The sequence below is a fragment of the Wasmannia auropunctata genome, unplaced genomic scaffold (genome assembly GCF_000956235.1).
Source record: "Wasmannia auropunctata unplaced genomic scaffold, wasmannia.A_1.0 LD336095.1, whole genome shotgun sequence".
In the NCBI taxonomy this organism is placed as follows: Eukaryota; Metazoa; Arthropoda; class Insecta; order Hymenoptera; family Formicidae; genus Wasmannia; species Wasmannia auropunctata.
In genome coordinates, this window is record NW_012026795.1 from 1,560,668 (window position 1) to 1,588,518 (window position 27,851).

Here is a 27,851-nt window from a genome sequence, read left to right on the forward strand (position 1 = left end):
TTTATACAAAGGTCGTGTGTGAGAGCGCGCAGCGCGCGCGACCGCGGGAGAGTGTGTGGTAGGAGTGAGATTTATGGAAAACGAATTTACACGAGGTCACACCCACGGGAGCGGCTGTCTATCTCTCTCTCTCTCTTTTTCTTTTTCTGTATCTTCGTTTCTCTTTCTCCCTCCCTCTCTCTCTCTTCTCTCTCTCGTCCATCTTGCAACTCGCTCTCTCTCTCTTTCTCTCTCTTCCCCAGTTTGTCTATCAGTTTATCCACATTCCTTCTATTAATAATAACGAAGCCGGTGCGATAACAGTAGAAAATCGCCGGCCAGACTACATTGAAGAATCCTTGAAGGAACTAGATCTCGATCGCAAGAGAGCGATATCGCTCCGATATCGACCGACCGAATAAATATGCCACATTCGCGGCGGCCTTGAAGAATTTTCTTCGGGCCGACAGTCACTGTGCGCAGGATCAGCGAAGCCGATATCGCTCGGCGACGGGTGCAAAGGGAATTCGTAGGGCGGCTCATCATGCTAGCGACCTTGAGGATCCAAGTGTCTCCGACATTTGAGAATCGCGATCGATCGAGCGCGTAACTATACTACCGGACAGCGTATCTCGAAGACTCCGAAGGATGTCGGGGGACCTGGGTGGCCCGCGGGAGGAGCAGGACTCGTCGCCAGGGTCGAACGGCATTAACGCGTCAGTCACAAGAACATCGGCGTCGGCGAGGAAGATATAGCTGTCTTATCACGTGCACTTGCTTGATGATCGGTCACGGCGACGATGAAGCGTGCGACGAGCGCATCCGTTGCGGCCGCCACGGCTGCCGCGACGCAAGTGCACCACCAGGCGATGATCCAGGAGTTGTTCTCTCCCGGGTCGATGCCGACGGCGGCGGTGACAACGACGACGACGACGACAACGACGACGAGCACGAACACGGCGACGATCGTCGGCCCCTGCACAGATGAGTTGGACAAGCAAATCACGATATCCTCCCGGCTCGAGCCGAAAGGTTCACCGAAGATAAGTCCCGGAACGGGCGACGACAGCAAGGCTAAGTCTACAGTGATGTCGCGATTATTAGCCGTCGATTCCGACAACTATATGCTGCGTAAGGCCTCCACGACGGCAACGACGGCGGCTGCCAACGGCGCCGCAGCGCCGTCGTCCACCACCTCGTCATCATCGTCATCGTCGTCGTCGCTGAATGGTTCCGCGAGTATGCAACTGCAACGGCAGATGCAGAGTCTCGCTATCGGATCGGCAACCACGCCGTCGATCCTCGCGACGTACGGTAACGGCGGCGACCACGTCGTCGGTCAGCTGTACGATGTCGCGCGGACGACGTCCAGATCGACGGCGACGTACGTGTCGCCAAGGTGGTACACCACCGGTAATAATAACCAAGCGACGAGGCAGCATCGGGAGGGAACGGCGGCGGCAGTAGCGGTGGCGGCGGCGGCTGTGGCTGCGGCCGCACAACTCGAGGAGCAATCCTTGCAGCAGTTGCAGCTGCAATCGCGTACGGCGACGTCGACGCGCGACGACGCGACGACGCCCGCGGCGTCGACGGTGGACGGTGTCGAGAGCGAGCTCGGCTTCGCGAGGCCGGTGTGCGCGAGACCGGTGTCCTTCCATCGATACATGTGTTGGTGTAGCGCGCAACAGCAGCAGCAGCAGCTGCAGCTGCAGCAGCCTGCTGTGGCGGAGGGCGTCGACGCGAACTCGATCGGTCGCGCGAAGGGCGGCAGGGGCTCAGCCACCCACGAGGGGTTGGCAACGAGACGAACGGTGCGCGATGATAATAGTAGTCTATGCTGCTGCATGTGCGGTTCTCTATGTCCTGCAGAGTGCCACGCGTGCTTCCACATCGTGTGCTCGGACTACAGCGGCCAGCACCTGTGCCAATGGACTACCAAGGGTCACGCGCTACCGGGCCAGGTTCACGACAAGGACAAGGTCAGTAAGTCAGTGCTTCCTTGTTACATTACAGACGGCGTACCGTTCGAATTAATTATACTTGGGTTACGCTTACCGTCTTTCGGTATTTTTCGTCATTTTTCTCTGAAATAGTCTCTCTCTGCCGGACGGTAAAACGAATCTCGTTAGGACACACTGCGATGTCAGCAGTTGTCACGTTTTGAAAAATATTTGTTCAAATAATTTGTGGAGATTCTTAACGCGAAAAAATCTAGTTGGCGTTGTCGATATATCTCTTTGTTTTTATTAGTACAGCTAATATTTTACAACATAGATCGATTTGTTTTGCAACTCATACCTTTCGTACACAGGCATTCTATGACGCTTTTAGACCGGCAAAATTATCTCTCGCGCATGCATTATCGCAGTTCGGTGAAACAAAAACGCGCAGAATTCTCGCGCGACATTCAAGGCAAAGTACATAGCACTTAAACAATGAAAATCCGGACGTCGAAACAGAGTTTTTCATCTGCATCGAGACACCACACGTAGTGTGCGGAAATATCAAGCTCGGAAAGTAATATTTCTGGTGATAAGGATTTATCTTTAATTATGTTTCACAGTGATTGACGCATTATAAAATGCAGAAAATCTTGACGTGCCATTCCGCACATAAAATCGGTCACGCGCAAAATACAATTTTTTCATTGCAACACGAGATTTTATCTTCTTCCGTTTTTCTTATCTTTTTTCTCATAAATGTGTTTGTATATTTAGTTTTTGTAACTATTTTTACCTAAACGAAATTATGAGCATTTTTATATTAGTTTTACATCAGTTTTATACAAATTCTTGCCATTTTTCGGTAAATTTTTTTCAAGTAATTAATAGTCTAAATAATCTGACGAATGTCAGGCTGAAGTAACAGTCTCGTCATCATCTCGATATAAGAAGTGAACTGTTCCTATTTTGAGTATCTAATTTACATTTATGCAAGTATAAGATTTCCATATACTTATCGACGACGAAATCCATCTTATAGGGATGTGAATCTTATATCTATTATAATCGTGAATTTTGCATAAACGCACGAATGACGTGTCGTTATCAGGGTGAGACCTGCTTGAAATTCGATAGTGTAACGACCTAAATTCGACAGCGTCTGCTATGAAATTGTGATAGAAAAAAAATGGGTAAGGAATATAAATGTCGTCTCTTTTCTTTTTGTAGAATCTGATAACATAACGAAACCGAAATATTCGAGTTACAACTGCGCGTTTCTCAATAACAGAATGCGAGAGCAAAATAATAAAATTTAAAATTATTGATTTCCTGAACGTATTTGAAAGATGATAATTTATGGAAAACTTGCTGTCCCAATATCGATTTCTTGCAAGAATACACATTGAAGAAAATTAGAAATAACGTAAATTTAATAGGTTTTTTTTTCACATAAACTATGTTACGTAAATAATTGCATCTTTTTATTTTATCGATGAAAAAAAGGTGAAAGTCGTACTGAAATTAAATCATCTAAACGCGGGAAGCGATAAATCGCGTTTTACATCTTTTAACTATCACAATTTAAGAAAACTGAGATAGGCATTCGCAGCGGTAAGCCATGATTCACAGATGACTGAACAGATTAAGTGGAGTAAATCTAGTGTATTTATGTCTAATTGCCGCATAAGAGTCATTACAACGGACGGTGTTATAAGAAAGTCAATATTCGCGTAAGTCTCGAATTTTATCCCCCTCAATCAAATTTAACGAGTTAACCGTAAAAATAATTTTTATCGTTCATCCTTATCGTCGGAATGTAGATTTGTTGCGATCGCAGCGTTTTCGGTCCCACGCGTGATCTCACAGATCGGCGCACGGCATCTCGATCGCTGCAAAACCTCTTTGAAGAAAAGGCATTTTATAAACGTCACTGCTCGCCATATCGCGGCAGGATTTCCGTTGCAGAGATGATGACTTCCGCGAAGTAAGTTCCCCGTGGCGAGCATCCTAGATTAGCGGGTCGAGTCGCAAAAATTCGCGACGTTGGCGATTTAATTCTCGCGCGGTGCCGGTGGGATGTAGCGTGCACAACGGTGAGGAAGAAACGATCTCTCGACGGAGATTAATCGAGCGCGTCGATCGGACGGGCGGACGGACGCGCGAGCGCGGATGTAACACGCGGCCGGCTGGCGCGGATTATTCGAGGACGACAAGCGAAGAGGGCTTATCTCGCGGCTGTCGTCATATCGCGGACTTCGGGGTTACGGCGAGAGGTTACGTTTTCTTTTTTCCGTACTTTTTACGCTCTCGCTTTATCGGACCTCTCGGCTACCCGATAGCAGTTGGCCGACGCGGCACACGGAGATGTCTCTTCTCTTTCGCGTCACCTCCTCGCCTCATTCCCCTCGCGTCCCGCCGCGCCTCCGATCGCGCCTCCGATTTATCTAATCGGACCCGTGGCCGGTCGCGTGGTGCGTTAAACGCTCGACGACGCGCCTTATCTTCGGGATCGAGAAAATCCGGAGACGCTTCTCGCGCTCGCGCGCGCGCGCGTGGTTTTTACGTAATCCTCCTCGGCGATCGGCATCGGATAACAGCACTTGTCTAGAGAGAGAGAATATAGTCGTCCGCAAAAAAAAAAAAAAAAAAAAAAAATTCTAGCTAGACGTACGTATCTTCCTTTTTGTTGCTTTTTTTTTTTAATTTACGTAACGATGAAATACGTGTAGATGTTACGCACATGTGCATTAAATAATCGTTTACTGAGAGTCATAATTATCAATCATAGAAGATTAATATGGAAATATTGATACAATGGAAATATTGTTATAATTGTATGATGGTATAGCGTACTGCTTTTGTTACCGTCGAGAGCTTAGCTACTCGTCGATAATTAAATCACTGATGATATTTGAATCTCCCATTCAATTAAAATTGATAGGGAATTTTGCGTTAATGGACTGATGTAGAGTTACCTATTTTTTCATTCTAATTATTATATTTCGTCTATTAAGTAAATAAATGTTTTAACGTATGACGTTTATAGAGATAGTTTTTGACGATCATTTGGAAAATTTCCAAAATAGACTGCAATGTTATCTTGTAATTGTAGCTAGTTAGCTTCCCGGTAACTAATCGTATAACGATGCGGAAAAATACGATTAGGTGTTTCTATGCGGCTCGCCATAATAGAGATAGCTTGTACATCATAATCGAGCCATAACCATGTGGAATGTATGTATACATGAGAACAAATCTAAGTGATTTAATGGAACTTTTCTTAAAGAGAAATTGACATATTTATTATGGAGATAATTACGAAAACTACTGTGGAACTCGTTAGAATTCCTCGAAATAACGCGAGAAACATCTTAATTGAATCGATGGCTTATCTTAATCATAACAATATATGTTGCTAATGACGTGATTTGCAATTTCATGAGATATCATGTTGTAAAAGTATAGTCATTTGAAGCGCTAGATTATTCGTCGAAAATACGTCAGACCCGTCAATTAATAGAAAATACAATATTGATAATATCCGAAATAGTAACTCGAACAAAGTACTCGGTTAAATTTAACGAATCGCTTCTTATTTGCTTGAGGAGGGATAAAACTAGATAACTGGAATTAGACGTATATCTGAAGAGATCTACATTAGTATTCTGACTTTCACTCTTCCAGTTCAACCGATTAACAAGAAGCGATTATCCCAATTTGCTGTGTGAATCGTTCTGTAAAGCGGCTCTGGAGGTACGGTTTAGAAAGAAATTAATGTCACTGTCGTACTAAACACAAAAATTCCCAACAGATCGTTGACGAAGTCGGAAACCGCCGCGCGTTTTCATTTGAAAATCTCGTGGATAATAAGCGCGTGTATTCTGGCTGGCAAACGGGACAACCTGGCTCATTATACGCTTCCGCTTGCAAAGAATCGATTAATCATGCGCGTTAAAGTGGATTTTACACGGTTCACTGTTGATGATACTCGCAGATCATATTTTATATATTCATTGTCATAGATTCTAATAATCTAATACATCTGACAGTCATACATTTGACCATTTTATAATTACTTCTAATGGGATATAAACACATACAGGGTATTTAATATAACTTTCGATTGTCAATCTGAGGTATCAATTTCGAACATTAAGTGTAGCTGCAAATATACTCAATACTTCAAAATCGGAAGGTCGCGAGAAATGATGACTTCCTGAAAATCGACTCCGTGTTTGTGCAAAATTCTGCCATTAGCTTCCCAAGTGAGATATATATCGTGTATGGAATATAGTGAACGTATAATTATGAAAACAATTTTAGAAGATTATTACGCCATGATTGCCTCATTTGCCTAGAACAGCTCTACTTTGTTTTAATTCAATCTTTTTTTAAATCATTCACACGGGATTATTCTAACCGGGATTATGGCCAGTAGCATGGCCGTGTAAATACGTATCTCTCGAAGTGCGTTGCACGCGTGTGTGCGTGCGCGTGCTTCCTCGTGCGCAAGTGGACTTGGCTCGATTAGTCGCCGCTGATTCTCGTGCCATCGATGCCCACCTACGATCTACGTCTCGTTTCTCTGTTCGCAGCCTGTCAGTGAATGGACGTCGCTGAATGTAGTCGAATGGATGTCAGCGCTAAATCTATACCGCTATGCGGACGTCTTCAAATCGAAGGACATCAAAGGCAGCGATCTACTTCATCTGGATCGGGAAAAGCTCATGGTAAGCGGATCATTTTAATTAGTTATTAGCATACCGGTCGTCCGTACATCTCGGGATTAAGGTGACCAATGTCGTTCGGCGGACTGAGGAGCCGTCTCGAACTTCGAATGTGGGACATTCGTGTATGTGTGACTGCTGTATCTGTATTGAATTATTATAATCAGGATAAATTTTATTTTATTAATAAATCAGATTCTTTAGTCTGCTTTTACTGTAACACAGTAATTCTGATAATAACAAGCAGATTATAATGAACGATTATAATGAATAGCAGACACTTAAATGGAGTAGGGCATGTCGTGGACGTTATTATAACGTACTCTACTTAACTTCGCTTTTTTTTTTACAAGTTCAATGCACCGATTTGGTAGCGACGTAACGATGTAGAATATTCATTAAAAATACGATATACCCATAAAGTAGTTAAATATAAATTACGATTGAAAATTACCAATTAAAGTAACTCGCAAAAAACTGCGAAGGTTACGCCGCAGATGTTTTTTTTCCCCTACCTTTTATCCATATTCCGCGAATTGCAATGATGAGATTAAACCGATTCCTACTCTACATTAATCTCTCTATTAATCTCGAAACAGTTATCGATTTAATGAGTGATAATGCACTGTTCTCATTTGTACGCGATTTTATCCGTTGGCAGTTAATTACTTAATTATGGAATTTTTCACGAATTTACCGACGACTCTGAAAGCACCGGCGGTTTTGCTAATGATATAGCCAGCCATTTTCTTCTTGATCGGTTAATTAATCCTTTTCCATTAATCGGCCACGGTTTAGAGAAATGCGACTCTGTTAGATGCTTATTGGAACTAATTAGCAGTAGGAATTAATGCACCGAGCTACTGCGCAAAGAGACTGCGTGAACCGACTGTTTATTTACCTTATTATCGAACGGAGAGATTTCTGTTCGGAGAAACTGTTCGCCGGTGAATCAAGCGATCTGAGTGGGGTGCTCAGATTCGATTTTTGCGATGAGCACCAACGATCGTGAAGCGCAGAATCACGCGGTAGAATCGTGCAAAAAAAAATGCAAATTAAGTTTCTTGCATTTTCGTGTCCCACTTGATTGAAATTTAATTCTGTGACAAACAATCGTCAGCAATTTGCTCTGAGCTATATTCCTACTTTTAGAATGCGCATATATTCAAATTCTTCAAGTTTAAATTCAATATATATTGCTGGCATGCAAGCTCAAACTCACACGTGGTATATTTGACCGTGAATACCTGCCTGATGACCGATAAATTTTCTGCTATTTATTCTGCAGTTGTACATATGTATTTTTATTTTTATTTTCGAAAGGAGGAGAAGTTGTCTTGAAACACATTTTATTTTTATTTCGGTGTAGATTGTCACATTTCCGAAATTAAATAAGTCGAGCTGTCTAAAGATAGGATAAAATTCGTTAATATTTTTTTCCTTTCGACTTTTACATCTTTCGGGTATCTACAAAAGTGTCGGAACACAGCTCCATACGAATCTCATATGAATCTTTATACGAAAATCTGCCGTTAACACACAACTTCAAGTTCTGAAATAAAAAAAGGAGTGGAAACGAAATCTTTTATTGCAAGTGGTAAAATCTTTTGATGTCTTCTTTTTTCTTTTTTTTTTGCTGAATCATCAGAGAGTCCTTGGTCTTCGCTCGTTTCGGGTCGCATCGAGAACGAAGGCGGAATCGTGCGATCGAAAATTCTTCGCACTAGTGCTCGGCAGAGACGATGACCTCGAGCTGAGAGTATCTGGACGACGTTTTCCTTGGCCCGTTGACCTTGTAATTGCCCTGTAGCGTCTGCTGGTGCGCCACAGTCGAGTCTTTATCGAATCCCCCTCCCCCCTCCCTCTCGATATGTATATATATCTCTTTCTCTCTTGCACCCGTTCTGCGTCGATTTTTCTTTATCGTCGATCGCGGGTGACCCGGAGCTTTCGGATGCTTTCGGGTTCGGCCGATTTTCTTCTTCTCGTCTCGCCGCGCGAAGAAAACTCCCTGCCGACCGGACTTATCTTCAGCAGCGCTTACACATCTTATTGCAAAGTCTAACACGCAAAATCGATACATTACGTACGGCGGGAGGAGGGCAGAAGGCAGCTTGGATTTAATGAGATCACACTTTTGCTGCGCGTCATTCCCTTGTGGGATACTCTTATCGTGCTTTTTATTAACTTGTTAAGATTTGAGAGAGGTCTTTATTTAAGACGGGCAAGGTTGGCTATGATACGATTTTTGTACATCTGTCACGATTCTATTACCACGCGCCTATCCTATTTCCGACGCAATCGCGCGACGCTCGATCTGCATCGTTATCAGTGCAAAACATTGTGGTAGAATTACCGCATAATGCACGAAAAATGCGAAATATGTAATTTACCGCGCGTGCCGCGCGCACGAAGTATCGCCGATAATTTATTATTTATAACTCCCCGCGTTTTCGACATAAGTAACGATATATTTATTATCGCGTCTCCGCCATTATTATTCTGCATATCGTAACGGAAAATTTAACAACATAAAAAACAATTTGAAAGAAATCCTTTGTTAAATCTTGAAAATGTTTACACAAAACAATGTGAATTATTATATTTACTTAATAATCATAATTTATTTGTAAAGAAATATTGATTACAAAGAATTAAGAAATATTTTTAACCATAAAAGATAAGATATATGAAACGTACATTTTATGATTGATAACGCGCTGAAAAAATATTAGATAAATGTTGCAGTCGTGAAAGTGTAGCCTTTTAATATCGCCAGCGTGCAACATAAAGTAAATAAATTCTTTTACGAAATATATCACAAAAACAACTTCATTATAAGATGAACTTTTTAACTTTTTGAACTTTATTATAAGATGAAGTTGTTTTTATGATATTCTATATCTGCCGATATAAATTTTTTTTATATCTGCTGATTAAGTTTCGTTTTATTTTTTTTTTCAATCTCTTAATTACCGCGCCGTGCATAATTAAAATGCTAAATAAATGCTTGCCGCACTGGAAATGCCCACACACATATAGCCGAGATATAAGTATAAACTCTGCGAAACGTTTGCATTTCTATGGAGCACAATGCAAAGGCGCTTTTTCCGACGTTGCGCGACGCGATCTTTTGTATCAGAGAATTTGTTCATAATGATTCAGTAGCGTAGCCGAGATTATTGCATTTTTATGCAAGTCTTGAATATTAATGTCATATTGTCTTCCTACCTCTACATTATACGTTTCAGTCAACACCGAATTAGTTCTCTCAAAATAAGTACTCGTGTCGACAATACGAGCGTGTTGCCGGTACAATTAAAAAATATTTGATTCAATATCAAGAGTGTTTAGTGGACTGTGGAGCGTAATAATTTCATCTTTCGGCGTGCCTTCCGACATTTTTTAAATGTATGAGGAAAGAGAGGCGCAGCGGGTCGGTGTAATAGCGAGCTAAACTCCTCTCTTATATTCCCGCCGCGCGCGGTAGCTACGCCGCTGTAATGATCGCATCGTGCATGCGTTTTCCCCGCGCGTTACCACGCGCCGCATTATCATAATTATGCGAGAGGCCCGCGCGCGGAGTAACGGGTCGAGACGGACAATCGAATCACACCGGTTGGCCGGTATTGGCCCGAAGTTCTCGCATCGATGTTCGCCGTGGGAAAACGGGCGTTTCTTCGAACTGTAATTACGCCCGCGTTTTCCACGGCGGCGGCGGCAGCCGCGGCGCAAGTCGGTAATTGCGACCATTCGCTCGCGCGAGCATATAATAAAAGCGGTTTGAATTGCAAAAATCCGCAAATGGAATCACGCTCGAAAATCCGGGCGCAGATTAAGACTAAATTAGGATGCGTTAATTAGACCGAATCGTTTACCGATTGATGCGGAAACGTTACTGGGTCGAGAAACTAATGTCGCATCCGGGGTTTGTTTGCGTCGATCGATTGTTACGCTTAGGATCTTGAAGTGCCAGTTTGAAACTCTCGCTCCGAGATATACGTTCGTTGCGATTTGGAAATGAAGTCGCTGCTAACTTTTATACACCTCCATGGGAATTACGTACGTTGGAGAATTTTTCGGTAGATCGTCCCGTGGTTTCCGATTATCGATCTTCCTCAAATAGGGACTCCTCTCGTGAATTTAGTCTCGGCGCGCATTTCTCACAGGGCAAAAGTGCGCCGTCTCGCCAAGGTTACTCCGAGCGTAAATCGCGTATTATCATACTAATTGACTCGTAAATCGACACTGAATGTTCTTTTGCGAGAAATCGTTTGAGTCTCTCTCTCTCTCTCTCTCTCTCCCACTCAGCTTGTCCTTCGGCCAGATTTTCCCGCTGCGAACGCGCGGCGAGACAATAAAAGAACGTATCTCCCTTAATTTTTTTTTCGCGAAAGGTTTCAGAGGCGTTCTCACAGAAGCATTCGCCACCGCTCTTCCGAGGGATTTCTTTTTAATTCGCGGTTTTATTTCACGTCCGACACATCAGTTAAGGGACTCCCGTTACCAGGAATTATTTTATTGAAGTGACTTACAGCGGACCTTTCTAAAATAAAATCTGCTTCTTATAGTACCCCTTGACGTTTTTGTTTGCGCGAGAAATAAACGGGGGATGCAAAGTTTGCGCTCGCGTATCCCGCGCGGGCGCACTTCTCGGGCAAATTCTCTCCCCGTCGTCGCGAAACGGCGAATTCTCTGCCCGAGCGTTTCTTGGCACTTGGAATAAAATAACGAGCGCGTCAAATTTTATCGCCGCGTTCTCGCACGGCCGCGTAATATATCGATCACTTTACTTTTGCCGGCTTGTCGCCGCTAATAATAGCGTTTGGCCCACTGCGCGCCGTGGCGCCGGCCGAAATAGCGCGCCATCGCGCGAGAATGCGCGCGCGCCCGCGCACACGGCCGAATAATTTGAAAAAGAAGCCAGCTGCCGGAAGTGCTCTCCGCAGAGCTGGATTTATTTTTCTTGCGATACCGAGACAATTTACGCAAAATGAGATCGCGTTCGCGTTCATTTTCCGTCTCCCGTTCAACTTTTCTCTTGAAATCTCCCTTTTACACAACTCCCTCTTTGTCTCTTTGAAGAGGAGTACCATCTTTTATCAAAGGGACGACTGTGTTGAAATTTGCGTCATACAGATAGTTCGCAACGTAACGTTTAAATTTTAATAATTGGAAGGTATATTAGGTTCAAACGAAATAAAGCAAAGGAAAAATTGCCAATTTAAGCCAACACAAGGTGAAAGTGTGTACAATAAAAATGTATTGTATATTAATTTAATGATAACTAGACATTTTGACTCTTAATTTTGGATCATCTTTGAAGGTTATTCCTTTGATTTAAATTTTACGTTAACGCCTCACGCTTTCGTAGGAATTTACTAAAGAGTGTATGTGCTTCCCACTTTCTAATGTCTTTTTAATTTGTACGTTTCTTAAACGAGATGTTAGATTCCAAGACCGAATCGTTAAATTATAGGAGATGGAAGACGCAATTTCCTCAGTCAGACGCGTCGATGAGGTGTTAAAAACAATGCGACTCGGGTTAAAGCTTGTGGAACGCTTGTAAATGTAGCGCAAAACGCGGGGGAATTTAAATTGCGCCGCGAGCGCGGAAAGAAAGCTGCGGTCAAGTGATTCAGCGGGACAATATTAATAGAGGGGACTTCCTGGAACTCTTGTGCATCGATATGTTGGATCGGTGTGGGTCGATGTGGGTCGATTAAGATAACGCGATTAATGCCGCGACTAATCGCACGACGATTATCTCATCAAGCGCGCCCAGTAGCAAATATGCAATTCACTGACGTATATGATTCTGCATCGCACGAAGGTTGCGGACATTTTTACTCTCGCCTCTATAATCGAGCGGCTTGTTAACACATTTGACGAGTTCTTAACACATTTGCACGTTCCACCGCGAGCTAGAACGCTGACTGAGAACGTAGAAACACGGAATTTCAATACGTTTCGCTTCGTATAGAAGTTACGTTTCAATTCTAATTTTAATTACAGTTTCCACAAGCTGTTCTATAATTATCATATTTGTTTCAACTATAATTTGGTCTCTTTTTTTTTAATTAATCGTTTTGAAATCGATTCTGGCAGGGGACATTTAATGATAGACGTAATTATAGAGCAATATCGTATACATACCTACATACATTTTTATCGTATTTTTTTTTAAAAGGGGTATTAAAATTTGTGCCAACTATACTTTGTCTGTGTGGTAATATTTGCCGGCATTCTAAAGTCGTTCAATTCTTCATTGACGAAACTGTTTCGGTCTCATTTTTCTCTTTCCTTATTATCGAAAATACGTAGAGATAACACGTTGATCAGCTACCGTCGGCATTCCACAAGTGGCATTCCCGGACAATCAAAGACACCGATCCGAGCCATTAACACGCTGTATGACGTATTTCGCAACAGAGATTACGGATTCGCGGCCGGAGCGACTGTAACGGATGACAAAAGCCTTTTGGGCTCTCCCCGAAGGTCTCTCCATTACGCGAATGCGACTCTCTCGCATCGCAAATTCGCGAACCGCGGGGTGCATTATACCTCCTCGGCGAGCGCCGCGCCGCGCCACGCCGGTGCTGCAGGTATTGTGCAGCGGTGCACACCCGACACCTGTTGCCTTGGCCGTGCTCTAGGGAAAACGAGATGCCTGCTGGGAGAGAGAGAGAGAAAGAGAGCGCGGAGAAAGAGAGCGAGCGAGAGGGTCGTAACGACGCGTATAAATTACGATCGCCCGTTCGGCGTGTGTTCACCCCTTTTACGAGCGCGGTGCTCCCGACTCCTCAACGTCCCCCTTGACTGATTTACCGCCGCGGTACCCGCGAATTATCTCTCCCCTTTTCGCTCTTTTTGCGATATCGCCTACTCTAAGGGAGTATTTTCCGCGGCTTCGTCCGCGAAAAAGGGAGGCGGCACGCTGTAATTTATAACGCGAACGATCGCGAGCGATCTCCGCGGGGCCGGGACTCGGAAAGCCTGAAACTTGCAGTAAATTTGTTGAACAGGTCATATACCAATACTGAATACTAGCTTAAAAGACTGGCGTAAAAAGCGTGCGGCGTACGTAATAATATAATTACGAAATAAAATGCAAAATGTATACTTTGCGGCGCGCGCGATTGAATTTTTATAACCAACGGATGAAACAGCACTTTGAAGTTAAAAAAATTGGAGCTCCCTCGATCGAAAATCTAAAGTTACCTGTTGTTATTCGTTATACAAATGAATTATATATATTGCTGCGCCTGTACTGACAGTTTTACGAATCATTCGTTAAAGAGAAATAGTTGACGAGAATAAATGTTTTAAACCGTTACATCGAAAAAATAAGTCGTGACATTACGGTTTATTTAATTTTTATAAAATGGTGCGATGATAGCGCGATATCGCAGCGGCCGAAGCGTTTTAACGAAGGACCTGCAAAATTATTCCGTTTGTGAATGTCTAGTGGACAATTTCCGTCGGCGAAAAAGTGGGCCAGTGGATCTTAATCGGTCCGCTATCTCCGAAGCGTTGAACTCTCGTTAGCGCCCGGGTTATTTACGACAAGCGTATTATTTTCCCTCATTAGTCACCTTGTAACTGTCTCCACGCTTGACTTTGTCAAGCGTTATGTGCTCGCTCTTTATAGTCGCGCCGTCGCAATCTTGGCTCGCGCTACACCCTTGCAGATTTACAACCGCCATACGCGCACGTTTTCGCCGGCAGTGCGGCGGAAGAGTCGTCGATTCGGTCCGTGATTCTGTAGAATTGATCCCGAAGGACCCCGCCATCTTCCGCAGCGCGAGTGACATTAAATCGATGAAAAGTTACACGAATGCCTGAGGTTGTGGTCTTCAAGTATTCAAATCGAAAATTTATAATTTCATAGTTTGCATAGAATTTTTATTGTATGCAATATATTATGTTTAAGTATAACGTTATGTTATACTGAACAGATATACATTGTATTTCAGTGTTATATATATAATGATTATTTTTCAATTAATTGCATCGACCTTGAAAACTAAGCCATCTAAATTCATTTGAAATTTCAATTTAGCAAGAATGCACGTTCTAATTTTAAGTATTATTTTTTAATAAGACTTAAATATTATAAGAAATAAAGAATTTTTTTTCCCTATAATGGAACAGATTTTGGAATATTTTTTATTTTACATTTTTATATTATATAATATTTTTATTATTAGAGTTAATTAGCGTTTGTTATGAAAAATCACTATAATGATTCATTGAAAATTTGCGTTAGGGAAAAAGAGACATTATTATCGTTGAGTCATTAAACATATTTTAATATCTCAGTTATCAATTCATGATAATATATTTATTTATTTAAATCATGTGTAAAGTTATACATATAAACATATGAAGCAGAATATCGTTCTTTGATTAGACTAGCGTTTCATTTCTCCTTGCAACTATATTAGTTTCTTTTATTTGAAGTTCTATCGTCATGGCGAGACGATTAAATTCGCACAGTAACGTGTTTTGAAAGAACCGAATCCATGTTTTTCTCTGCATTCGAACGCATGCAAGACATCGTGATTTCATGTTGCAGAATATGGGTATAAAAGATGACATCCATCAGAGGAAAATTTTGGTGTGCATCGAGGAACTCTGCAAAGCGCCCCCGGTGGCGATGGAGACGATGGGCTCGGCGCTCAGCGCGACGGCGGCGCCGGCACCCGGCGTCGCCGTCGAATCGGCCTGCTCCCTCGGAGTCAACTATTCGGGCAACAGCCTGGCCAATAACGCACACAATCTCGTGCCGCACAGCTTCAGCGTGTTGGAGAAGTGCGGCAAATGCCATAAATACCTCAGGGGTCTCTTACATCAAGGCTTCCTCTGCCAAGGTACGTTTCCGCCCTTTTATCGACGTCTCGCGACCTTTCTTAAGTCCTAATCCATTCGGGTGCCTTTTTTGAATAAACTGAACTTTACATGGATGAGACGCGCGAAAGAGCTCGATCTTGAATCACTTCGCGCACTTTAATCTTTTGCGTTCGCCGGATTCTTGCGCGCTTTCGGGAGAATTATAACAAATTAGTTACATTGTCGTATCTTTAATTCTTCAAATTAACTTTTATATTTAGTACACACGATGATTTTTCAAGCCTTTACTACATGTACGATTGATCGTTCATGTCTGAGTAAAAGTTTCATTATTTTTACAAGTATACAAAAATTATTAAGTGATTTTTACATATATTTTAACTTCTTTATAAACTATTTGTAAGATTGTGTATTAAAAAAAATGTATATAAATGTTATAAATAATTACAGTCGACACACGATCGTGTGTACTAAGGAGACGTAAAACCCAATCGTATGTGCGAAGAGTTAATAGTTTATTCTTAATGAATTTATAACATGTGTATCTTTGAAAAAAAAAAGTTACATAGTTTCTAAAAATTTTATAAGAGAGTTGTCAAATTTATCATCGTCAAATATTTCTACATTCGTGTTTACTCTTGCGTGACAATCGCGTTGAATAAAATTCTGAAACCAGAACAAGTGAATTGAAAAAAAGGGGGAAGTATGCGCGTTTTTCACGTTGTTGATCTCGCGAATTTTCTGCGTTGCACAGATTGCGGGCTGGTCGCACACAGGACGTGTTCAGCGACGGGTTTACCTTCCAATTGCATATCGGTCGACTCGGACAATCGTATCAGCAGGTTTACTTCAGGTAAGTCACGTCGTTCGGATTGCAACGCCGCGTGCCGTCGCAGTTGCGAGTTTTACAGCGAGGCACACGGGACATTAATCCTTCATCCGTGTCTCTAATGGACAGAACACGGAAAGACGCTGAAAAATTTAGTTGTCTTCCAAAGGCGAGGGGAAATGTTGCGTCAGAAACACGATCGCTAGCATCGTAACCAGCTCGTGTGAGTTACGAAGTTGACGGCAAGGACGCCCGTCCTGGCGCCTCGCTTGGCCGGTCGCTCGCACCTCGTTTATGATAACCTGGATCACTTTACGGAGGCTTGCACCTCACGGCTGACGGCTTTCTTCCATTGAAATCCCGCGCCGTGGTCGCGTGGGAGTCGCCTCACTTGCTGGCATTTAATGATCCTTAACCGAGCATGCGGGTTTCAACACGGGTTTTGCCGTATACTCGCTCGGCAACGCGTTCTCTCCACTTTGCAAAAACTGTCTACGGTGTGACGTTACGGGAAAACGGTGGTCTACAACATTTCAGCGGATTCAATTTATTTCCAGTTCGATCTTTGTTATCGTACTTCCGCAACTCTGTCAAAACATTCGCATTTCCATATATACAAGATGCTGAAGTATATTTGTTTCTAGAAAGAAACGGAATAGTCTTCGGGGGAAAAAAGACGAAATTTAAAAAGAAAGAAAATTTTATCTTTTCTACTATTTTACATTTTGTGATATAGATAGGTACAGGGTGGGTATTACCGGGAAAAACCGAGAAAATCGGGAATTCTCAGGGAATTTCATTTTTACCCTTGAAAATCATGGATTCTCATGGAATTTTACTGGTACTCAGGGAAATTTTTTGAATTTTATTTTTAAATTTAATTTTATGCAAAATTAAATTTAAAAATAAAATTCAAAAAATTTCCCCGAGAAAGTAAACGTGGCCCCATATCGAAGGTTTCTGATATTGAAAGTTAATTTATTTTAAAATTGACATATACTATATAAAGACTCTTCAATCTAAAAAACGATAATCTGGAAATAATAAATCAGGCATTAGGAGTCTAATAACGCAGAATTTGGTATGCGTGAAACAATTTAATCTTCACATATGTAGTTACATTTCCATACTAAATCTTTTGTTACGTTCGAAAAATTTTGTATGGAGACGTAACTATTGTACATATGAGAAGATTAAATTGTTTCACGCACCAAGTTCTATACGTTATTAGAACTCTTAGTGCCTAATTTATTTTAAAGCTGTATTGAGAAATTCTATAATCTTACCTGGAATTTTGAATAAAAATCCTAGAAAATCCGGGAATTTTCAGGGAATTCTTTTACAAAATTTGAGTACCCACCCTGAGATATTATTTGATACATTTACGATCGACATTTCGCGTGAATTGGCTTTCAAGATGCTTTGTCTATATTGCATATATTTTTTTAAGTTAATCATTAGTTATTGTTCATTCTCATGCCGATAAACCGATCTCTTAGAGCGACGGGAATTTTCTTAAGTCACGCCGGTCGCCAGCTGGAGGTGCGATGTGTGCCTTTGACGGCGAGTTGGTTAAACGGCGCGAATACCCCAGACGACGATAATCGGCAGAGACAACGCAGGCAAGGCACAACGCTCGTGCCGTCAACGCGCGCCTCCAGCGATGCATTTAATTAACGCTGCACACGCCGCAGCGCGAATGACGGAATCGAATATTTGTGCATAGCAAAACCGCGAGCGCGGCGCCAGCCTTCAGGGCCATGTCACCCCGTCGCCCCGCTGCCCCCAATCCCTCATTCATTTATTCTAACCGTTCCCCCGTCGCCAATTGCGTTTGTACACACCGCGCGACGGTGCATCGATCGCTCGGAATTATCGTCCCGTTGATAACGTCGTTTGTCCGCGACGCGACCAATTCGCGGCTGCGACGAATAACGAATAAGAGAATTGATCTAATTTGACGATATTAATGGACTGGACTTCATTTCTCCGCGGTGGAGAACCATTGGGGAGAGAGAGGGAGAGAGAGTGAGGCAGTTTCGGAGGCCGCCCCGGAGTATGCAGGACGTTTAATTACGCCTTGATTTCGTTATCCACTTCATCCGGAAATCCGCCGCCGGGGGAGGTCGGATCTAATGAACTCCCGTTTTAACGACCTCAGAAACCGTGACCCCTTCCCGCCCCCTCTTTCTTCCTGAGGGATCGCGGGCAATCTAATTCCGCGTTTTACCGAGGAAAAAAAAATCGTTTGCATCGGCGCGGTTTCCGCGCGCACGCGCGCGTCACGGCCGGTCCCGTTCGCGCGAACGATTGTCGCGTCGGCTCCGGTTGATTTGTAGTAATTGGTGGCGTTTAATCGCTTACACGCGCGAGCGCGGGCGTGCGCTTGCGGGCGAGTCGTCAGCGCGCGACCCGGTCCGCACGCCGCGCGCGTAGAGGTGCAACGACGGCAATTACGGCTTCTCTCTGCCCGAACAAAAATTCAAGTCACGTGCGGTACCGCACGCGCGCACTCGCGGTTGCGACTTCGACATTGACGGTCCCGCACAACAAATTGCACCTGCCTCCGCGTCTGAAAAGTTGATTGAAAATGACGCGGCGATCGGCTCGAGGCTCTCTAATTGCATTCGCCTCGGTACCTCGCTACGGCGCGTTCTCGTATAGCGCTCGGCCTCTGGTTACGTGTATACTTATATATCGCGCTAATTCAACGCTCCGCGGAATGAATCACGCGTGATCTCCGTGATCTTCCTCTGGACTTGCCCCGATTTAAGGTTATCGAAATTCGAAATCGCTACGGTCTCTCGGCGGGGATTCAGGATTCAAAATCGATACCTCGTGTAAAATCCGCGTGCTCCGGAAGCTGCGAAATCCGCGTCCAAAATCCGAGAGAGCTTCGCGCGCCTCGTGTATTTACTCGCGCCGTTGATTTATCCGAGTCCGCGATTCGCAGCGGGATTCTCTCGCTGTTACGCGCATCGCCGAGCAACATTCGAATTCGTGACGAATATCGAATAGCCCGACTGGTCTCTCTCCGCCTTGAATCCGCGCATAAAATTCATGTGCGTGCCTACGTTCTCGTATAGATCGTGTTTTAATTCTGATTTTTTGTTCTTCTCTCGCTCTCCTCCCCTCTCGATCACTCGTCCTTCTCCGAGAGAGAAAGAAGAAGATACGGTCATGAAGAAACAAGACGTCGCCGTCGCGGTCGTAAAAATAAATTTCTTTCCTCCTCCTCTTCCCCCTCCTACACAATGTTCTGTTCGCTCGTCCTCTCTCTCTCTCTCTCTCTCTCTCTCTCTCTCTCTCTCTCTTGTCATAATGCACGCGTCTTTGATTGTACAAGTGGCGTTGTACGCGCGGGCACTCGCGGGAGACCGAGAAAGCGAAGAGAGAAAACGGGATCGTGCAGTCTGAAAATATGATCGCGCCGTATATCCTCGCGCGAAAATAAAGTCAAAGGTTCGTCAGCCGTAATAAAACGAGGGGGGGAAAAAAAAAGAAGAGAGAGACGGGACGATTGAAGAAAGAGGCGCGGGCGGCCGTAGGCGATAAAACAGCGAGGAGCGGCTTGTCCGCTTGGGCGCGAAAATCCGCGGGGAACCGCCAAGGAATTCCTCCTGCTCGAGCATTCCTCGAGCGGTGACCGCGGGCGTTACGCAATTTCGTCGTCGTCGTCGTCGTCGACGCTTTGTCCTCGCCGAATTTCGCGGCCGTCTCGCGACGCCTCTTCGTCGGATAAAGAGAAGCGCTGTGCCTTGCTTCATCCCGCGATCGATCGCGTCTCGCGCACGACGTGCCACGATTCTGACGCTAAAAAACGAAAGAGACGAAGAATAAATAAGAAAGAAAAAATACGATACATGAAAGAATGCTCGTTGCCTCCTTTAGTCGCGTTATTGGTCGCACGTTACAATGTTGCGTTTAGAGACGCAGGTTTCAGCTTTTATAAATTCTCGCTTGGAAAGAGAGACGATACCTCAGGCGGCGTAGCAGAGAATTTTGAAACGCGAGACGTACCTTAGGCGCGGCGCAGAGAAAGAGCACGCCTAAGGTACGTCTCGCGTTTCAAAATTCTCTCCGCCGTGGCCGTGCGGGCGCGCGTGCAAAGAATTCACGGAATCGCCACGAATGTTTTGTCCGCGCTTTGCAGTGTTCGGCCTCGCGCTGTGCTCGCAATTCGACACCGCCAACCGTGCGGCGCCGATCCTGGTGGAGCGATGTACCCGCGCCCTCGAGGAGCAGGCGTTCGCCGACACGACGCTGGACCTCTACAAAGTCTACCACAGCAACTCCAATGAGCAGGTCCTCGAGCTGCGACAGAAGCTGAACGAAGGTAAGAAGAACGGGCCGCGCGCCGCGCCGGCAGGTCGGATCGCGCGATCGCGCGTGCTATAAATAGCCGGCGGTCGTGCCACGAAGTTCGGCTCGCGGGTTGCAAAAATGTCGAGGCGCGCCACCAGATGCATGCTGCATTGTGGAGGGCCCTCTCCCTCTTGCCGCCTTGCCCCTCCTGAGAGGGAGGGCGCCAGAAAAGCGCGCTTATATTTCGCGCGACAGATCAGAGATTTCAGGGACAACGAACGAGCGCGGGGCGGGATTCGCGAGCTCCTGTCGGGCTTTGAGAGACAAAGGTCCGGTCCCGCGTGTCCCGCGTTCGGCGATAAACCCTAACATTTATACATGTACATCTTCGAAACTTCTTTTTTAAAGTTTCTCGCGACGTTGCACGGCGCGTGAATCAGTTGTTTTCAGAGTGATGTTAAGAAAACTCCCACATTTTCTGAGAAAGACAGAGACTGCTGCTGTCTGTATTATATCGTGCGTTATGTCGTGCAGATTTAACCGCTGCGCTTAAAATGTCAAATTGTCCGCCTAACATTGAAAAGCTGCGTTCAACGAACTGAGAATTTATCGATTTAATGTATATTTGCTTACGATCATTTTAAAATATATACATTTAAATATACTTTTTTTCACAGTTCCTCTAAAAAGATCAAATTTTGCAAAATTCAATGAGATGAAAACATTGGAGTTCATAAATAAATAGAAATTTAAATATATATAGGATTAGAGATAACTTAAAATAGATATTAATTAAAATGAACGATTTTTATAATTAGACATTAAAAGCTTTTGTAATGTTTCGCTCAAAATTACTCAAAATTACGTGTACAATAATTAATTATTGATATAGAGTTATCATATCAATATAAGTAATTATATTGATATAATGATTTTAAGTTAGAAATATCAATAACTTTTTGAGTGACGAATAGAGCCGGACGTAGAGCAACATAACGTAATATTTTCAGATGTCTGCAACGTGGATTTAAGTTCATACTCTCCCCAATGTATTGCCAGTATCCTGAAAAAGTTTCTGCGTGAATTGCCGGACCCAGTGATCCCGGTGCAATGGTACGACAGGTTTCTGGATGCGTCGAGTGAGTATACACACACATATTTCATAATTAAATATTTTTTTAAAACCGGTTATCACGGTTATCATTTTTTTCATTATCATAATCCGTCGTTCGATTGCAAGCGTCCGAATCTGTTTACGGTTCTCGCAGGTATGAGAGGCGACGAGCAGTGCGCGACGCGCCTCAATCAGTTAGTAGCGGAGCTACCGGAGCAACATCGTAGCACATTGCACCATTTGATGGCGCACTTCTGTCGCATCTGCCAGTTGCAGCACGGAAGGGGCTACACGGAACCACCGACCATTCTCGTGCAAGTGCTCTGCCATATAATTCTCAGGCCGCCCTGGGAGCGAATCATGTGAGTGCCACGTGGATTCTTTCGATCGCGGGGAGACAACAGAGTTGAGCGTGGTTCACACGATCCCTTTTTCTTTTTTTTTTTTTACTGGCGACACATTATAGTGACAGTGCGCTAGTAGATCCCTAATAAAGCACCGGTGTATTCGTCGACGCTAGTAAATAGTTTGCTTTCCATCTCGACTCGCAGGCTAAATTATGTTAAATTAAAAGAATGTGACTTTCTAATTTGCTAGCATTGGGTTACTTAGTTTTCTCCTGCAAAAAGCACTGATGTAGATTCCAGGGTTTAATATCATTACATAAGTATATGATACTGTCATTGCGATAAAAAAAAGTTAACTGGTTTTACGACTATATTACTACTAATAGATAAGATTACGCTTGTCCAACAGAACACCTCGTAATGCTTTGATTACGAAGAATTTAGCACTTTGCACTGCGCAATTTTACAGCCAAGTTATTCACAACATTGAGGCACACATACGCATAATGGAATTGCTGCTACTGCACGGCGATTGGAACGAGAGGCTACCGGAGTTTGCCAGCCCTCCGCAATTGCCGCCGCGTAAAGTTTCGAGACCGCAGTTTCCGATTTTGGACCCATTCCCGGAAGACGAAGCTGTAGACAGAACAGCACCTGGTGCGGATACTGGCAAGGACCAACAGCCGCACAGGTGATCTTCAAATCTGATTCTGATTTCAATCCAAATCTTAATCTAAGTTACAAATTTGTTTCTAGTTCTAATTCTACATTGAAACTAGACTCTTCTGGACTCTTTTAACTCCGATCTTTCTTTCAACTTAACTTTAACTACATTCAATTTTAATTCTCTCTGTTTTTCCTCTTCCGCGATTAATTTCTAAGATAATCATTATCTTTATGACAATTATTAATTGTATGGTATAAATTACGACTAGTCGTAATTATTGCCGGAAAAATTCTAGGCCGCGCACGCTACAAGAAGCCGAATGGTATTGGGGTGACATCACGAGGGAGGAGGTGAACGAGATGATGATCGACTCGCCGGACGGCACCTTTCTGGTGCGCGATGCGTCTTCTAAGAGCGGCGAGTATACTCTGACGCTGCGTAAAGGCGGGACCAACAAACTCATCAAGATCAGCTATCGAAACGGAAAATATGGATTCTCGGATCCCTATAATTTCCACTCGGTTATCGAGTTGGTCGATTACTATAGGAACTGCTCGCTCGCACAGTATAACTCGGTGCTGGATATTAAGCTGCTCTATCCGGTGTCGCGATTTCAACAGGTATCCTCCTCGAATTTTTCGCTTCACGAGAAACGATTGTATTGTGTTCATTCTTCAACTTTATTCTATCTTGTTTATCTTTATATATCGTCTTAAATTTATATTCTTTTCTTGTTTAAAAAAAAAAACAGGATGACGAGATCGCAAATACAACCGACATGGCAAAAGTCATGCAGAAGTTTGTCGAGTTAGACAAGGAAATAAACGATGTAATCCGGCAGTATCAAAATTGTTCGGATTTGTACAGCAAAACGGCCTATGAAGTCCAGTTGAAACGGCAGGCATTGGAAGCATTCACGGAGGCTATCAAGATGTTTGAAGAACAGATGAAGTTGCAAGAGAGATTCCAGAAGGAAGCCCAGCCCCACGAGATTTCTACGTGAGTTCCCTGTTACTAGTATTATCTAAAAGATATTTATATTTTTAAATTTTTATGAAAAATGTAAAGATAAACTTGAAATTTTCCGTTTCACTATTTCATTATGATTGCATTGACATTCGTGAATCTCATACAGGAAATAATGAAATAAAAAAATCATTGATCATGCTATTATATTTGATAATTACAGTTTGACAGACAATTCGGAACTGCTGAAGCGAAGACTGAATGCCTTAGAAGATAGCAAAGAACAGCTAGATGAAAGTCTGAAGCAACAAGTCGCCTACTACAGGACCCTTGAGAGAGAAATGTATAAGCTAAAGGCGGAGATTGGATTGCTTGTGCGGCAAAAGGACCGCCATTCTTCGTACGTATTCGCTTTTTATTCGATCTGCAAGTTAAAAATTTCTTTTTATCCTTACATCGGAAAAACCAATCTAATTTCGTTCGATTTGTGTCAAACGTTGCAGATGGTTGAAGAAGAATGGAGGAATAAAGCAGAACAAGGAGGGGTTGGACCTCGAAGTCCATTCCAACGAGAAGAAGTGGATGTTCTTGACGGGTTCTCGTACCGATGCCGATCATATTCTAAAGGGCCAGCCTGACGGCACCTTCCTTGTTCGCCGATCGAGAACGGGCCAATACGCGCTCTCCATAGTGTAAGTATTTTCTATTTTCCTATATAAGTGAAAGGGTAGTTTAAAGCAAGAATAAATTAGAACAGACGATTACAGATTACCTCGCGAGATTGTAACATGGATAATAATAGAAGTAAGACGCGAATTGTTTAAAACAGATGTTAACCTTTTTTTTTTCGAGGTTTTGGTCGAGAATTTAGATAATCCAATTTTAAAGATAGCGTATTTCGTCGGCTGAGAGTTTCACGGTGCCATGTGTTATTCGAGAATCGTGATGTTACAGGTGCAGTGGCACGGTACAGCATTGCATAATATACGCCACCGAGCGCGGCTACGGTTTCGCCGAGCCGTACAACATTCACGAGACCCTGAAACACCTAGTGCTGCACTATGCCCAGAACTCCCTGGAGGAGCATAACGAGTGCCTGACCACCACTCTGGCCTATCCCGCATTCGCCACGTCCACGGAGCTCTCGAAACTCCAGGCCGACCAGAAGCAGCTGCAGATCCACATTCAGAATCAGTCGTCGTTTGTGCGGCCGCCCCACGAGAATCAGCTCGTCTTGCCGCACACATAATATTGGCCTGCCGAGCGTCGCGATCAAGATCCGCTCGAGTCCGAGTACGTTCACGCACGCGCGCACACCCACACGTGAGTTCTGCTGTTTAACAAGCATCAACTCGTCGACGCGATCGGCAGATCGACCTGCGTCACTGCGGGCCTTCCTTGATGAGTACGAACACGTTTCCGCCGCGAAACAGAACGCTCCTTCGTTCGGAACGTTTCCTAAAATCGCGTACAATAATTATAATGCGTATGTTTCACAGTGAGAGAAAACAAATCTCACGCGAATTAATATCGTGAAAGCACGCAATCTAGTGTCGGTTGCTTAATCATCATCGAGCGATAGGTAGGTCGCAAGATCTCCGAAAGCACGGAGCACTTCGACGAAGTGTATAATAGCCGTAACGATAGTAATCGTAAGAGATACTAGCGATAGAATTTAGATATACACGCGTTATCGCGATACGATAATGATCGCTTCGACTAAGGCAGAGGTTCCCAAACGGTGCGTCGTGACACCCTGAGAAGACGCGAAGAATGCAAGTGTGAGAAACAGATGAATTAAAATCCTGAAAGATAAGTCTAAAAGAAATTGAACCATTTTTTATACATATATTTTCGGTTATTATAAATATCTAAATAAATGTCAACTATTTTTTTCAGATATGTAAAGATAATTTGAAGGCGTAAAGCTCTAGAATTTTTTTGATCTTGAATCTTCTAAATCATCTTTACTTTGTAAATGTGACCAGAATGAATAAGCGTGGGAAAAGATTTGAGAATTTTGACTTGTATTCTCTACATGCATGATTAATGATAATTGGACATCTCGTATCCACGTTTTTGTATCCACATTATACAAGGATGAAACGCAAAGAAAATATCAGTTTCGAGCGATTAAGGATGTTTGGGAACCTCTCGACTAACAGGACCAACAATTACCAATGACGGATGTCAACGGCTCTCCTTCAGGGTTCACACGACGCGGAGGGTCGAAGGTCTGCGTCGACACTACGGCAGGATGGGTGGCGGTACGTTTCCGCCGCCACCGAGATTCTGTTCCTCGAAGGAACAGAAGGCGTTTTTCATCTTGTAATCGCGCAGAATTGATCCGCTCGGAAACATCGACACTGTAAAAGACACGCCGTCGTATCGACAGCGACCGGGATAGCGAGGTCCGCTTCGTTCGCGTAGATTCCATTGTTCAGGTAATCAGGGTAGTCGTACATATAATCGTCTAACCCTTAACAGCCTGAATCTTCCATCAGACGCTAAATAGCTCGTATCGGGCAGTCATTTAATTTGAAACTAACTTTGAGTTAGTAATTTGTTGTTGTTTAGCTACATAGTATATATCCATGTAGTTTAAATCGTGCTATTTTTAGAAGAGTCAGCTGAAATATTACAAAAGTTATTTATAAAGATATAGTATATTAATATCTTTTTCGAATTACTATGATTATAGCTCAATAAGTCACACAAGTTCACCGATCGAATGCCTATGCTACTGCAAACTGAGTTTATTACGTTAATATATCTCGTAAGGTGACCGTAAATGACATAATTTTTCGTGCAATACATTAATCCGAATCACGTGGTATCATTGTCTAATACTTTTTATTAACGTAACGCATTTCATTATCTTCCTACAAAACTTGCATTTGATATCAATATCAATTGATATCAATTCACACACGTTGTAAGAGGTTTGCGTAAACCTCATTGCGTACCATGTTTTAATATCGTTTATTTTAGGCTTTTAAGGGTTAAACGTTGTCTTTTTCGAAATATGATCGCTTTCTCGTTGCTCGAAATTCCCGATCGCTTCTCATACGAACGCCGTTCGCGACTCCAATGAAGGACGCGTGATGCGATTCGTATGAACGGCGCTGGCGTCTTCTTTTTTTTTGCGATACGTTGAATTATGATAGTGATATTAGAATGTAGTCCAGCGAAATTTACGTAAAAAACCGCGAGGCGTCTTTATACGATTTTATAGTAACCGTGAAACCTGGTCGCGAGAACTCGGCGGGTCCACTTTTCCTCGATGAGAAATTTATAAAGGACTGTTCCTTGGAATTATTAAAATATCACACTTGTAACACGTCTGACTGTATTTCAAGTTTCCTCAAGTCATTAAAGAATGGATCCGCTCGCCTCTCGTGGCCTAAATTTTCGGGTTTAATTGCGAAGGTGGACCGGATATCTCCGTCGTCCTTTCTCGATCGCGTTCCGTAGCGGATCGCGACAAAATTTCCTCGGTGAGAGAAAAAGAGAGAGAGAACTTTTTTTATACATTAGATTTCAGACATTACACCAAGCAAATTTATGAAAAAGGATGTGTGGTATATACATATGTATATATATATATATATATATATATGGTGCAGATATGAAAGAGAGAAAAGAGAGGAAAACGAAAAAAATATATATATATTCGAGTATATATCTATATATATTTTTACTTACTTTCAAAGCAAACCTTTAATTGATTATTTATAATATATACGTGCGTACATATGCATACATATATATTATGTATACACATACATATATATTATATGAACATGATAAAGTGTCGTGTTGTAGGTATCAATCGCGCGTCTCTCCGCGAGCCTCCTCGTCGATTGCGAGTCGATCCGCTCCTCGGGGAGGTTCGGGCGAGCGCGTCAAACAGGCACACACACGTGCGATCCCGCGATCCTGATGAATCCCACGGGATTCGTAGTGTCGATCGATTGTGCCGAGTCCAGTCAGGTCAGGTCGAGAAGTCGCTCGCCGAGAAGAGATCGACGCGACTCTTAACACGACCGTCTCGAGACTGTGCAAATTGGCTTTTTAATATTTTTGATAGACGTCGATTGTGCGCGTAATAATTTTTATCC

At 43.3% G+C, this 27,851-nt stretch overlaps 1 protein-coding gene across 1 annotated transcript; it reads left to right on the forward strand.

Annotated features, from left to right (window-relative positions):
* Window positions 1-691: 691 nt before the first annotated feature.
* Window positions 692-27,318, forward strand: LOC105462682. The gene is made up of 13 exons (XM_011709480.1): window positions 692-1,958; window positions 6,518-6,652; window positions 15,228-15,522; window positions 16,257-16,355; window positions 20,485-20,667; window positions 21,647-21,775; window positions 21,905-22,112; window positions 22,567-22,788; window positions 23,060-23,384; window positions 23,516-23,763; window positions 23,954-24,130; window positions 24,234-24,422; window positions 24,685-27,318. The coding sequence occupies exons 1-13, from the start codon at window positions 780-782 to the stop codon at window positions 24,977-24,979; spliced, it is 3,684 nt and encodes a 1,227-aa protein (XP_011707782.1). The 5' UTR covers window positions 692-779; the 3' UTR covers window positions 24,980-27,318.
* Window positions 27,319-27,851: the final 533 nt, after the last annotated feature.

Excerpts from the sequence above, each read along its gene's own strand:
- LOC105462682 (XM_011709480.1), top strand. The coding sequence starts at position 780 with ATGAAGCGTGCGACGAGCGCATCCGTTGCGGCCGCCACGGCTGCCGCG. Across the intron at positions 1,959-6,517 it reads AGGTTCACGACAAGGACAAG|CCTGTCAGTGAATGGACGTC; the intron begins GTCAGTAAGTCA and ends CTCTGTTCGCAG. Across the intron at positions 22,113-22,566 it reads CCGCCCTGGGAGCGAATCAT|CCAAGTTATTCACAACATTG; the intron begins GTGAGTGCCACG and ends GCAATTTTACAG.